Genomic DNA, 15575 nt, shown 5'->3' on the forward strand with positions numbered 1-15575 from the left:
CTCCCATCCCCCTCTGTTTTCATGCATTCATCTTTAAGTAGACTCTATGCAGCACTGACTCTTGCCAGGACTGAAGCAGTGTTTGTACCACTCTTGTTCCAGTGGGTATTATCTCTCAGGCTGGTTGCTACAGTAGCTCACATGTTTGGGAGCTAGGTGAGACTGACGGTTGCTTTTAGCCACATTAAAAAGCCAGTTGTATGCTTGGGTTACTTTTGCTCCTCCAATTTGCAAAGCTAGAGAAGATAAAACATGAGAGACCTGGCAGCAGCCTAAACCACCCAGCACTGCAGCTGCCATCATCAGAACCTAGACCCTGCACCCACCAGGAGAGGCCTCACCTGCACCCACTGGAAGAAGAGATGGGAAGATGACAGTGTAAGAACACACTCAACAACAGAAAGAGCAATATGACACCACCAGAGTCTAGGGGTTCTATACAGCAAGACCCGAACATCCCAATGCAGATGAAGCAGAAGAAAACCACCCTGAAAACAGCTTTATGAACACGATAGAGGCCCTTAAAGAGGAAATGAAAAATCACTTAAAGAAATGGAAGAAGAAATACACAGAGATTTTTGGAGGGTGGGAGAAGGCTCTTGTAAGAAAATGGAAAGGAAACCTTTGAACACATTTACGTGTCCTCAATATTGAATGAAAGTAATTCGAAGATCTTTGCAAGGTCTTTATTCTCTCTTTAAGGCTCTTGAGAGGTATCCTCCTTTCTGAACATCCTCTTCAGAGCACTTTTGACATCTCTGTTCCTCAAACTATAGATAAGTGGGTTGAGCATAGGATTAAAAAGGCTGTGGAATAGCAAGAGATATTTCTTCTGTTCATCAGGGTTCCCATGTTGAGGCCCAATGTACATGGCAATGGCTGTACCATAAAAGAGTCCAACGACACAGAGATGGGAGGAGCAGGTGGAGAAGGCTTTCTGGCGCCCCTGGCGTGACTGGATCTTCAAGATGGCACATAGAATATGAGCATAAGAGACCACAATTGAAGAAAATGGTCCTACAAGCACAGATACGGCGCCAGCCAAAACCATGACCTCATTGATGTGAGTGTCTGAACAGGCAAGTTTGAGGACAGCTATAATTTCACAGAAAAAGTGATTGACTCTTTGAGATCCACAGAAGGCCAATGGTAATAGTAATACTAGATGGACCAGGGCCAAGAGGACTCCTAAAATCCAGGAAGTCGCCACCAGGGTAATACAAACTCTCCAGCTCATGATGGCAGAGTATCGGAGCGGGTGGCAGATGGCCACGTACCGATCATAGGACATCACCACGAGGAGGAGGCATTCTGTGTGTGCAAATGTCAAGAAGAGAAAGGTCTGTGTCATGCAGCCAGCAAAGGAGATGGGTTTGGCTGGATCTAGAAGGTTCACCAGCATCTGGGGCACGGTGTTGCAGGCATAGGCAATGTCAACGATGGCAAGGTGGGACAGGAAGAAATACATGGGAGTGTGGAGTCTGGAGTCCAGGCAGATGAGCCCCACGATGGTCCCGTTCCCCAGGAGAGTGAAGGCATAGAATAGGGAGAAGAGAGTGAAGAGGAGCATCTGCATCCTTGGGCCGAGAGGAAATCCCAGGAGGATGAACTGTGTAACCGAGGTGTGATTTCCCATTTCCCTGTGAAGGAGACAAGGAACCTCACCAAGTTTAGCCGTGTGAATGTTCAAGGTAGTAACTTAAACAATGCACCTGTGCATATCGTGCTGAGTGGTTTTTAACTGACCTGGGCTCATAGAGGCTCACAGAGACTGAGCCAACACCCACGCATGCTGCTGGGACTGACCTGGGGGAGCACTCTGCATATGGTTACAGTTTTGTAAACGTGGCTTTCTTGTGTGATTCCTAACAATGGGAGCATGGGTTGTCTCTGAGTCTGTTGCCTGCTTTGGGGGCCCTTCCCTCTTCCTAGATTGCCTCACCCAGCCTTAATAGAAGACGAGGTGCCTACTGTCACTGCAACTTGATACACCATGGCTGGTTGATATCCATGGAAGACCCACCCTTTTCTGAAGAGAAACAGAGGAGGAGGAGTGGGTGGGAGGGGGAAGAGAGGAAGTTGGGGAAAAGGACTAGGAGGAGAGGAGGGAGGGGAAACATTGCTCAGAATATAAAAGCAAAAACAAATAAATAAAAATAGAAAGTTAAAAGTAAAAAAGAGAGAAAATCCACCATGATATTCTTGACCTGCTCACCACTAACTAAAAATTTTTGTATTTTCCAAATGAATCAGAAGGAAACGTGCATTTGTAAGCTAAATGCTGTTATCATACTACATTTTTCAGCAAATGTTACTTTCATGTTCAAAGCAATTTTCATCAAAACATGTTCATGAGTTCCCATCATGGAGGTGGATATGTGGTTCAGTTGCCACAGACAGGCGTGTACATGTGTGCTGTGTAAGGTCATTTTCATGTGGAATGGGGGTGAGGAGTGAGTATGTCCATGATAGAAGCATTAAATTTTCTTACAAATACTAAATATGTTGTGAATTTGACCCTCACTGGCCTGCATTTCAGTACTAATAAGACACAAACAATGACTTCCCAATATGAACTTGAATGACAGAGATTGGAAGTTTGTTATAACTCTAGCTGAGTTTATGCTAGGGACCACTGTCTTTTCAGTTTTGTCCCCACAGATGGTCACAGGGTTAGAACAGAGTTATCTTTGCTCCTGTTACCGTCCATGCTTCGTTTTCTACACACACACACACCTCCAGCCCACACTCAGAAAATCTGTCATCTCCCCTCCATCCTGCTTAAGGAACATCTGTGTAGCACACACTCAAAAGAATCTGCTGGGTACCTCAAGGACAATGGAAATGAATTGTTTTGTCATCCCAGTGGTATTTTCTTTTGTGTCTGTTTAGCTGTTTCAAATCCTTCCTTCCAACAGAGAGAGGGTTTTCTAAGCCATGAACTGCAACTTTTAAACCATTGCTGTGGCTTTCTTGTTCTTTACTCCAGAATTCATGTAAATTTTCCCCTTTAAAGCAAAACGTCAGAAAATTTCACAACTTACTTCTTCTCAATATGTCTGTTACATTTTAATATTTGAAAGGTTTCATAAGCCTGAGTGAATAATCTTTTGTTTTACTGCGGGTCAAATACAAGAAGTTATTGACAGACAATATCATCTTAGTTTATGAAATATATTTGTGACTACTGGAATCATCTCCTGCAAAGGTGATTGTTCTATTAGTATTAAAATTCATTCCAGTTGGTTTTTTACATAACAGATTCATTGACCATTTATTCAAGACTGATTCCTGAATCATTGGGGAGGATGAAATAATTCAACTACAGGATTCAGTTAATCCAATGTATGGAGAAGTGGTTATTTATTTCAATACAGTATTTAGTATTTGGAAGCAATGAAGATAAAATATTATTTTCATGTTTAAAACAATTTTGACAAAGGTTTGGAATATGTTAGTAAGTTATCTTCATTACAAGATGTTTTAAAATTTTCATATGATGAATGCAGAGTCAAATGAAAAAGAACAACCTGTGAGCACTAATATAATTATTGGCAAAATCACAAACTGTAAAAGCCATAGACATTTGCTGAGCAAGCACTGTATTCTGCTGCATGCTGTGGTTGCAGGTGTAGGAGACAGCTTACCTCCCTGGCACAGATAACTTTCTTGTTGAAAGATACACACACACAATAATTCTCCTGCTGCTTCCCCCTCAGAAAAAGGAGTTTCACATTCAAAAATGTATCCCCCAGGATACCTTTGTTCTGTGTCATTAGCCCATTATTCAGCAATTTCATGAGGAAATGGAAATCTTTATGAGCAAATCTCTCAAAGAGCTAATCTTGCTAACAATTTTAATAAGAAATGCAACAGCATGGAAGAAAATTACCCACATTAGGTATCTAGAGTTGGCAGCTTTTAGATTGTCTTGGTAGCTAAGTCTATTAATAGCAAGAATTTAGAAAGAATAGACAGTAACAGTTACCTTCTCACTTGTGAATTTCATTCTATCTAAAATTGCATAATAAATAAAGTTTAGATTATACAAGAAACTTCTCTGAAACTTACAAATGAGCATGGGAAGACACGTTGGACATAGACTGAGGGAAACTAGTAGCTGATAGTGTGGAATTCTTTTCTTCCCAGCAGATCCTCAGAGATGGAGTGTCTCTCAAATGAAACGACTGTATTTTTCCGTTAGCTCAGTCAGCTCCTAATATATGCCGAAAAACTTGGAAAGAGTAGAAGACACCCTCACACACTGGACCGTGGCCCTTTCATTGAAAAGGGGATGCTACTCTTCTTAACTCTGGTTTTCCATGAAGAAAAGTTTAAGACAAGATGCAAGAACACTGATGTCCTCACTCACTGTGGTCCATAGTCACACACCCAAAAATCAGTATGATGGCATATATGTCAGGGTGCCTTCAGTGTAGTGCAATCACTTGATTCATTGTAATTTCAAGATCTTCAAAACATCTCTACATACTGACATCCAAATAGATTAAATAGCATTTAATGGGAAGTTGGAACCATTTCCATGCTCACAAACTAATGCTCATTTATACAGGAGTGTGTGTGTGTGTGTGTGTGTGTGTGTGTGTGTGTGTGTGTGTCTGTGTGTGTGTGTGTGTGTGTGTACTCAAGGCTCCACAAGGAATATAATTCATAAAATAAGATCAGATAATAAGACCAACAGCAGCTGTGGGGAACATGTTCAAGAGTCAAGAAAGTGGATAAACTATCCCAAGGGGACTTGTTAAATATTATGCTGTAAATTTGACTGGGCACAAACAAAGAATGAATATTTCCACCAAGAAACAATTTCTCTTCTTTAATTTCTGTTTTTTGATCCCAGAGAAGAAAAAATGTTAAGATTCCCCCAGAGCTATCTTTGTTACTGTTTTCTGTCCTTGAACTACAGAAGAGCTGATCCTGGTTTATAACTTCATGGACTATAGCAGAGACAACTAATGATGGCTTTCTTTGTGGCTTAAATACTTCTCTGATTATTTTATCTGTTTCTTTTTCTTATATAAAAAATGAAGAGGATATATATATATATATATATATATATATATATTCCCATATTAGTTATTTTACTATATACATATTCATTAACCTACTAAGGATGTAATAATTTAATTATATTTAGTAGGGAAAATGTAACCGTGGTCACTTTAGAATGCCTGGTGATGAGAGCCTATGCTGCACCCTTGCTTAGGTGCATATCTGAAGGTAGCAGTCAGCTGTACCCATACATTGTTTATTGTCTAATTCATTCACTAACGTAAAAACTCATGAACCACATTTTCTCCCTACTATCACCAATCTGATTTACTGCAGTTATAGTTTTGTGTTTAGGCACTTTACTGAGATGTGTTCAATCAATTCCTTCATAAAGTGAGTCTTGGGTCATTTTATTTTTTTCTCATCTCAATACCTTTTATATAACAAGACAATATGTTGTTACTAGAAGACTGGTGAAATGTATTGGAATACTTAGAAAATATTTATGATAAAGTCATTTTTCTGAATATTTATTATTCAATTTTCTATTTTTACATAATTAAGTTTAAGCCATCTCCTATCTTTTAAATTTTATTGAAATATACTTTATTCATAGCATTATATTTTCATTTTAAAAACCACTGCATTTTCTTTAATTTTTTGTTCCTAATTTGTATATATGTTCTCATCTCCTTCTTAATATAATGTCATCTGTTATACTGGCTCTTCTAATATAAAAAGGGACCATGTTTTTACTTTAATTATCTTAAACTTTAAAAATAACCTTTGCTCTTATATAAACAATGTCCTGTGGCCATTGTAACCTCTGAGTTGAGTATTTAAGTTTTCTTTTAATAATTTATTTCTGTTTTATGTTTATTGGTGTTATGCCTGAATGTATGTCTGTGTGAAGGTGTCAGATACCCTGGAACTGGAATTACAGACGGTTGTGAGCAGCCATGTGGGTGCTGGGAAATGAACCTGGGTCCTTTGAAAGAGCAGCAAGTGCTTTTAGCCACTAAGCCATCTCTTCAGCCCCTTCTTTTAATAAATATTATTTGTACTATGAATTTATATATTTTACTATTTAAACAATACATTTCAAATTTGTTATTTAGAACTATCAGTGTTTCATCATTAAAGACAAATTACATGTATGTACCTTTTAGTTTTAAAATGTCAATTTTTATTGCTTTTATTGTTAATGTTAAATTTATTATCACTGTGATAAGGAAAGAATTCATGTAGTATTGGCTCTGAAAATATAAGTTTTATTGTTTTGAATATAATCAGTTTTGATAATTGTTGTAATGATTTTAATGACACGTTTGCTTTATTTCTTGGACCTAGGATATTTTATGTATCTATTATATCAAATATGTAGGCTTGTTTCTCAGAACTTGTATTTCTTCTTTTTTAATATTTCCTATTTATTTCTTAGAGACATTTTACTAAATTTCTTACTGCAATGTGCAGTTAGCTAATCTTTTCATTTTAATTCCTTGACTGAATGTAAGGGTTTTCCCTCTTGGTAAGCTCAAAGCCAGGAAGCACAACTTGGAAATAAAAGTATGAAGGAATATTTATTATTTGTCAGTAAACAAAGAAGGCAATCCTGATAATTCTCAAATCATGATCTTTCATAACTAAGAGAGAAAAAGGGCTTTAATTAGGGAAATTCATATTCATGTATGAAGACACACTTCTTCTGACCATGCTCAGTCAAAGTAACACTATACTTATTCAAAAACAAAAAATGGCCAGGTGATGATGCATGCCTATAATCACAGCATTTGGGGGGGGGGCGCGCAGAGACAGGCGGATCTCTGAGTTAAAGGCCAACCTGGTCTACAGAGTGAGTTCTAGGATGGCCAGAGCAGTAACACAGAAAAACCCTGTCTTGAAACAAACCATCAAAGAAAACAAAAGAAAAAAATGGGAGATGAAAACACAATTGTCCAGAAAATGTAGTTTTATAATGAATAAATTCCTTAAGCCAATTATATTAAAGAGAATTTATTCGAGCAAAGGAAAACAATATAAAAACAAAGTGAAATTAGGAATGTCTCAAAACCAGGGAAAGTTCTGGAACTCTAAACAGTAGGGTTGTTCAGTGGTAGAGCACTTACATAGAATGCAGATGATTCTTTGTTTAATCACTGACACTATTGTTGTAGTTGTTAGGGTCAGAGGCTAGGCTCTGGAAGTCCTAAGTGCTTAACTTGGCCATATGAACTCCATTTAATCAATCAAAGAGATAAACACTAGTGGGAAGAAGGGAAAGGAGATTGAGTTAGTGTAGCTATGTTGGGAAGAAAAAACAAAGAATTCTCTTCATTCCCCAAGTCTACAGTGCTGATATGAATCTTAGATTTAAATTTAAGGCAACAGGTATGCATGCCTGGTTCAACTAACAGAATCCCATTGTTGTGTTGTCTCCTGCCTGTGCTATACACGTTTCCAGAAGTATTAAGGACACTCAATAGTAGGAAATTCATGTCTGGTACTGTATTCTAGTGACTTACAGACTAGGTTATAGTCTGTAAAGGAGAACTACTACTACTAGTTTCCTAAATTAATATAATTTTGATTGCATTCTAAACACTTATACCCACAGATAAGTGTGTAGCTCTAAACCTGCATCAAAGAAGCTTTGTTTTGCAGCCGAGGTCAATGCAGAACTCTGTAACTCATGAAAATGCAGAAAATAGGCAACGGTGTGGTAACCAGCCCCAGTCGGCACCTCTACAATGCAATCCCCAAACTTAAGGCTCAGGAAACATTACAGAAAAGGATACAGAAAGACCATAAGAGCTGGAGGACCAGGCTGCATGCTGTGAGAGAGTATCTTCTGGGCATGACAGAGAAGCTGTACTCATGATATATCAACAGTATGGTTGCCAAACCTGGACGTGGATCACTAGTTGACATTCCAAAAATGATGGAGGAAATCTCACCAGACCCCACCAGTAAACAAAGTGCTATAGGTCATTAAAACTATGGAGAGAGGGAAAATTAATCTTCTTCAAAGATGATCACCCCAAAATGGGTCCAGTACCAAGTGGTCAGCTCTAAACACTTGTACATACAAACATGCAAGAAACATTAAATGGATCCAGTCACTCCTCTCTCTCTCTCTCTCTCTCTCTCTCTCTCTCTCTCTCTCTCTCTCTCTCTCTCTGTGTGTGTGTGTGTGTGTGAATGAACTTGCCAGTAGCCAGTATATATATAGGCACGTGGAAACCAGAGGACATGTTTGGATGTTTTTACTAATCACTTCATCTTATTTTTGAGACTAGGTCTTTACCTGGGTCTGGGGCTTCACTCTCCATCAAGCTGCTGATACCCACCTCTTTCTATCCTCCCAGTATTTAGGCATGCCACCATGCCTAAATAATAGTAAGTATTGCATTAGATTGCATTCCAATTCCAAGACACTCCCTTTCACAAACAGAGGCCAGGAAAGAATATTCAAAGTGATGAGGACAGGGCTAGTCTATAATTTTATACTCTGCTAAACTATCACTCAAGAAAGAAAAATGAACATATTTGGATACAAAATGTTGTAAAAATTGTCTACCTTATGTCTTTGGTGGAAACAAATGACTATGGCTGGACAAAAACAACCTGTTTTATTTTATGTTTTAATTAATTTTTATTTAAATGAAAAATATCGTATTTTACATTCCAATCCCAGTTCCCTCTCCCTCCCGTCCCCCCATTCCCGCTTCTAACCCCTCATCCCACCCCCCATCCACATCGTGGGAAGAGTGAGGCCTCCCATGGGGGACCATCAAAGTTTGTCACATCATTTGGGGTAGGACCTAGGCCCTCCCGGAGTGTATCTAGGCTGAGAGAGTGTCCTTCCATAGGGTACAGGCTCACAAAGCCCATTTGTGCACTAGTGATAAGTACTGGTTCCACTGCCAGAGGCCCCATAGATTGCCCAGGCCCCCCAACTGATGTCTGTCCATGTTCAGAAAGCCTGGTTCAGAAAGGACCTATTTTAAACACCTAATTTCATTAAACTTGAATTTCTGCATACTCACAGCCTACCAAAATTAAATCATAGTGAAGTAAATAATTTAAGTAGACTCAATAACCCAAGAGATAGAGCAGCAATTAAAATATCTCCCAACTAATTAAAGCACAGGGCAAAATGGATACCATTCAGAATTCTCTAAGACCTTCAAGTGAAAACAAATGCCAATACTCTTCAAATTATTGCATGAAATAGAAAAAAGAAGAAACTTTTGAGTACTTTTGTTGGTGTCAGTATTGCCTGGTACTAAAACCAAAGATTCAATAAAAACAGAAAATTAGAGGTTAATCTCTGTGATGAACACAGACACAAAACTTCTCAATAGAATACTTGCAATCCAATTCAAAAAAGCATATCAAAAGGATTATCCACTGTGTAAATGTGTTGTGTGTATTCAGATGTGTGTGGGTTCAAGTATGTGTATGCATGTGGGAGGTAACAGGTCAATGTTTGTATTTGTGGATCACAATCCACATTCTATGTGGTGAGAGGGTTTCTGGAAGGTAGAGCTTGCCAGCTCAGTTAGTCCTCCTAGCCATCTTGCTCCATCGGTCCTCTTCCTCTGCCTTGGAAGCACCAGAATTGCATGCAGCCCTTATACCTACCTAGCATTCACAAGGATTCTTGGAATGAGATCTCCAGGCTTCACATGTATGGGGCAAACACCTTACCTGCTAAACCATCTCCTCAGCCCTTCTGTTTCTTTTTTAAAATCACTTTTCTCCTTTTATGTGGTTAGTCTAGAAATTAGCACACTTGGTGAGTTTCTTCCTTGCTGAGCAAGTTGAGTTTTATTCCAGTGACTGTATGTTTTATTTCTATGATTTGTAGGATGTCCTTTAATGATCATTTGTTTCCTCCTTTCTTGGTAATTTCTTATAGAGCCTTTAAAAGTAATTGGTATACATTTAAAAATCTGTTTTCATGTTCAAAACACACAAATATGAAACATTTATGAGATAGCTCATTCCTGATGGCACAAGATAATTGTCATGAGATGGAACTCTGTATTCCAATTTCCATTAGTCTTGCATTTCCTTTCTTTTTTGGCATCCTCAGAATCTGGACTGCTAGGTTATTGTTTGAAGCCAGTACACTCTGGACTGTTAGGTTATTGTTTGAAGCCAGTACACTCCCTGTCTCTTCACCTTCTCTCACATGATAGTTTTGAATTATTTCCCTTAGAAGATATTAAGTGCACGGAGGCTCTGCACCTGCAGCAGGTGGTTGGTTGCCTGCAGGGTTTGAGCAGAATGTACACGCCATGTCATGACTTCACTTTGTAGTTCTCACAGGGCTTCTGTAAAGGAAGACAGTTTTTTTTGGGGGGGGTCTCTCTCTTTTTTTTTTAATTAGTTCAAATTAGAAACAAGCCTGCTTCACATGCCAATTCCTTCTTCCTCTCTCTCCCCTCCTCCCCCACCCCCACCAGTCCCTCACCTCATGTCCCCTCTGCTCTCCAGGGAGGAAAGGCCCTCCATGGGGGATCCCAAAGTCTGTCATATCATCTTGGGCAGGGCCTAGGTCCTCCCCCATGTGTCCAGGCTGCAAGAGCATTCCTTCATGTAGGATGGGCTCCCAAATTCCCTTCCTACACCAGGGATAAATACTGATCTACTACCCGAGGACCAATAGAGCGCCAAGGCCTCCTCATTGACATCCACATTCAGGGATCTGGATCAGTCCCGTGCTGGCCTCCCAGCCATCAGTCTGGGGTCCATGAGCTACCCCTTGTTCAGGTCAGCTGTTTCTGTGGGATTCACCAGCCCTGTCTTGACCTCTTTGCTCTTCACTCCTCCCTCTCTGCAATTGAATTCCAGAGTTCAGTTCAGTGTTTAGCTGTGGGTGTCTGCCTCTGCTTCCATCAGCCACTGGATGAAGGCTCTAGGATGGCATATAATAAGGTAGTCATCAGTCTCATTATAGGGGAAGGGCATTTTAAGGCAGCCTCTCCACTATTGCTTAGATTGTCAGTTTGTGTCATCCTTGTAGATTTCCATAAATCTCCCTAGTGCCAGATCTTTCCTCAAACCTATAAAAGGAAGACAGTTTCATGACCGGCTATTTAGTGGGAGCCTTCCCTGCCCTCCTCCATATCCTACTTTTAAGGAAGATTCCCAGGTATTATTATATATTCTCATTGTTGTATGAAGCAGTTTAAGTTCCTTCAGTTCCTAAAAACCTTGTTTCCACAGAGGTCAACCTGCAGACCCCAGGGCAACCTCATGGTGTCTGCACCTCTCACAAGGCTGTGTGTTGTGCGCTCTGTCTCTTCCTCCACATAGAGGTTTATGTCACAGTAGAACTTGACTTCATATTTTTTTATTTCCTCTGCTTCTGACTTACCTATCACTACTTTGTGTTCAAAACAAAAACTATTGAGCTGTTATAACTGGAGATAGGGCTGATATTTTAAAATGTAAAATCACATGCACTTATAAGTATATTTGTGATTGTGTGGGAATTAAAAAGAACTGCGAATATAGAACATATGCTGCTGTAAATCCTGATCGAGTTTGTCTTTTGATGGCTCTGCTCCATCCTCAGAAGAACAAGGCAGGATTTTAAATGTTTTCTTGGAGTTACCATTTAAGTCTTTGGATCATTACACATTTGTTTCAAATCAGATTAAATTCTTCCACATTATAAAAAATTGACAAGTTGTAAGATCATACAATGCTAAAGATTGAAGAGAGCTTACAGACAACCTTGAAATGTCATTCCAATATGAATTTTTCACATTCCCACAGCCATTCACAAGAACTCTTTGCTGGACAGCTCATATTCTCAGAAAGTATTTTCATCTATTGATTTTAATTCTGCCTCTCTAATAAACCCACCCATTGACTCATTTTATTGCCTTTATAAAGGCAATAAACAGCTACTTTTGCCTCTTTTCCCATGCTCCTTGGATTGAAGGAGGATGGCTATTCTATTTCCTTTCTTATTAGTTCTTTGAGACGTTCATGCAATGCATTTTGACCATATTCACCCCCTTCCTCAGCCTCTCCCAGACGGACCCCCTTTCCCCACCCTCCAAAACTGCTGTCCTCTCTTGTTTTAGAATGCAGTGAGTCCAATTTGTACTGCGGATACACACTTGGATGGAATCATCCATTGGAGCACGAACAACATACCAGGGGTCACACTGTCAAAGGAAACTGACTCTCCCTCCCAGCAGCTGCCAGCTAGGGGTGGGGTCTCCTGAAACTCCCTTCGCTGTGCTGGGATGTAGACGCAGGTAGTACTGAACTGACTCCTAAGAAAGTATTCTTGTGCGTTTAGAGCATCGCGTCTCTCACCCCTCATCAGAAAAGCTTCTTCTTCTTCTTTCTTTATTTTGCAGGAGATACAGAAATGTGTAAGTGCTCAAGGTGCCAAGGCTTCAGAATGACCAGCCCTAAGTGCTATCCCACATCTATACCGTACTCCACCTCCCAACACTCAGGCAGTGAAAATGCTGTAAGAACCATCGGCGCTGGATGCCTACAAAGAAATGGTGTCAGGAGGGAATTTGAACCCAGGAACTTGCACCGGCTGTGATAACATCTACAAGGCCTGCTCAAGCTGAGGACAAAGTCATGCCTTCTGTTTCTTTTTGTCACATCCTTCCCCGCTTCCCCCACTATCCATTTACAGCAATTACTGTGTCTGTTCATTCTTTGCTTGCTCTTCTGAACACTTTCATGCTGACATTTCTAGCATCCTGGACTGAGCATGGTGATTAATGTAGGAAGTGGCCAGAGTGGGTGCAGAGATGACAGACCATAAACAGGGAACCACAATGATGAGTTTAGTTCATTTCTCCACGTTTCTGAGTAGAGGTGCTGTTGACGGATAGTGTCTGAGAGTTCCCAGCATGCAGGCAGGAGGATGACTATAACAAACTACAGACTAGTCATTTTTGTTTCTTTTTCATCCTAAATTTTATTTCAAGAATCTTTATGGACTACACGTATGAAATGCTGATGCATTTAAATGTCACAACAGTGTCTATTATTTTCTAGGTCATTAATTTTGAACCATTAATAAAAAAGAGTCTTTGAGAATTGAAGTAATGAGGAGTAGAATGTGACATTTTAGGTGGGATTGTTCTCACAAATTTATCTGTGAACAGGAACAACAAAAACGATTTTATATCAAACCTGTGGTGCATGTTCCTTCCATCTCTTTTGATAAAGAAATTTCCTTAAGCTAGCATTCAACAAAAACAAAATCACAAAATCCCGAAAGCTCAAATAGCTAAAGATTTTGAGATATTGTCACTGTTTAGTAGATGCTACAATAATATACGAGTTATTAAATTTATTTAATCATGATTTTCATGATTTTAGCATTACTCAATCTTACTATGTGATTATTTTACATTTATTGCCTATATATATTCCTTATTAAAAACATATCTTCAATTCAGATTCACAGGTATAATATCATTTAGTACAGGTAAACGTGCCATGAAGTGACTAGGAAAACTTGATCATGTATATTACCTGACTCGTGATACAGTCAAACTTGCAGAAACGAAACCATTTCCTGACAGAGCTGAAACACAAATCCAACAGAGCAAGCATCTCAGCCTCAGCTGTACCAGATGCTCACTTCACCTCAGTGCTGTGAACACAGAGCACTGGCCAGAGCAACGCCCAGCATCTGTATGGATGGAAGCTTCTGGAAAACAGTCTTTGCAAAGGAAAAGAAAGCAAGCAGATGAATTTGAAGTTAGGAAGGAGACCAGGATTACAGACTTGACCTCAAACTGAGAACAGCAGTGCTCGCTCCCTCAGGTTCCTCCTGTTGTGAGGCCTTGTGATTTTGCTGAGGGACATAGAGGGAGAGCTATCAGTACTGTGTGAGAGTGTCTACTCAACACAGTTAACAGTGACTCACTGGAATGTAGACTGGGTGAAGCATGTATTGTTTCTGGAATTAATGCTTTGGCCATAATAATGTAAACTCCATCGACTGCGGATCCCAACGCATGCTGAGAGAGGCAGTCGGTGATGTTTGCTGAAGAGAGTAATGACACGCACTTTGCAAAGAGAACGGTCGAGGCTTAACTCTCAATTCTGTGTGGTTTTTGGCTGTGCAGCATAGGGCAGGTTGCTAAATCATTCTGAAATGATGCCCCTTTATCCATTAATTGAGGGAGATAATGCTCTTTTCATCTGTTGGGGAAAACTCCGTGGCTATGAAGCACTAGAGAGAATTTTAAGCATAAATTCATGAAGCATTCCTTGACTTTCCCTCAGCCCTTTGAAAGATATGATTAATGTGGAAAGAATATATCTAAATAGGTCATAACACCAAAATAATGTGTTTATGACAAATGAGTATTTAGCTGGGCGTTGGTGGCGCACGCCTTTAGTCCCAGCACTTGGGAGGCAGAGGCAGGTGGATCTCTGTGAGTTCGAGACCAGCCTGGTCTACAAAAGCTAATTCCAGGACAGCCTCCAAAGCCACAGAGAAACCCTGTCTCGAAAAATCAAAAAGCAAAACAAAACAAAAAAAGCAAATGAGTATTTAAATGTAAAGAAAATAGCCACCTTTTCTGCTCAGATTTTTCTGAAGTTTATTACACACACATGTGTACATACAGTTCTGTCAGAGTTTCTCTGATAAGCTAGAAAACAAGTCTTTGGAATTCATGTATACTAGTTACAAGTATAATTGATATATATATATATATATATATATATATATATATATATATATATATATATATGTATTGCACAAATTTAATCTTTTTGGTCTATTTTTTGGCATTTTTGAATTGATATGAGAGAGAGTACATCTCTTCAGTTTCTTTTTCTCCCAGTGAGCCTTTTGGGTTTTATCCATAATCACAGGTCGACAATTCAAAGAATATAAAAATGGTTCATGATACTTGAGAAAATTCTTGATTCTATCTAGTAATAATGATACTACAATGATTCTTCAGTACTTTATAGTGACATTAAAAGGCAAAATTGATTTATTCAAGTTTTGGAGCAAAGGTTGCAGGTTTCTGATGGCTGGAAAAGTTTGCCTAGGGTGGAGATAAGATAATGGTAAGAAGCAAGACATTTTCCCCAGATGTATTGGAAATGCAGACCAGCCAGCAGAATAATACCTGGGAAAAGAAAGTGGGAGGAAAATGTTTCCTTCTCATCAGAAAACAATAATAAGGGGTGAAATGGAATAGAAAGAAGTGGGGAAAGGTGACTAGAAATATCTGTGGACAGCAGGCAATAATGTAGAACCAAAGACAATATACTTGACTGTCACCAATGCTAGAAAGGTAGAGGAGAGGATGCTCTGAAAACTCACTGTGCTAAAGAAATCACTTTATCACACCACCCTGGTGGCTTACGTCCTGATCTTCTCTTAAAACAAACTCAACAGCGCTTTCATATTTTGACTATATAGGTTAGTGGGGCTTACTCATGTCACCTAAGGTACATGCACTTGGAATTTTGTTGAAATTGCTAAAAGTCCTGTTATCCTTATTGTATCTTTGGTCAAGTGATTTATAGCATGTAAA

General features: G+C 39.3%; 1 protein-coding gene across 1 annotated transcript; it reads right to left on the bottom strand.

The window, feature by feature from the left end:
• Positions 1 to 697: 697 nt before the first annotated feature.
• LOC100761658 (olfactory receptor 13) lies at positions 698 to 1636 on the bottom strand. Its single transcript, XM_027389697.1, has one exon. The coding sequence runs from the start codon at positions 1634 to 1636 to the stop codon at positions 698 to 700; it is 939 nt and encodes a 312-aa protein (XP_027245498.1).
• Positions 1637 to 15575: the final 13939 nt, after the last annotated feature.

The sequence above is a fragment of the Cricetulus griseus genome (assembly GCF_003668045.3).
Source record: "Cricetulus griseus strain 17A/GY chromosome 1 unlocalized genomic scaffold, alternate assembly CriGri-PICRH-1.0 chr1_0, whole genome shotgun sequence".
Classification (NCBI taxonomy): domain Eukaryota; kingdom Metazoa; phylum Chordata; class Mammalia; order Rodentia; family Cricetidae; genus Cricetulus; species Cricetulus griseus.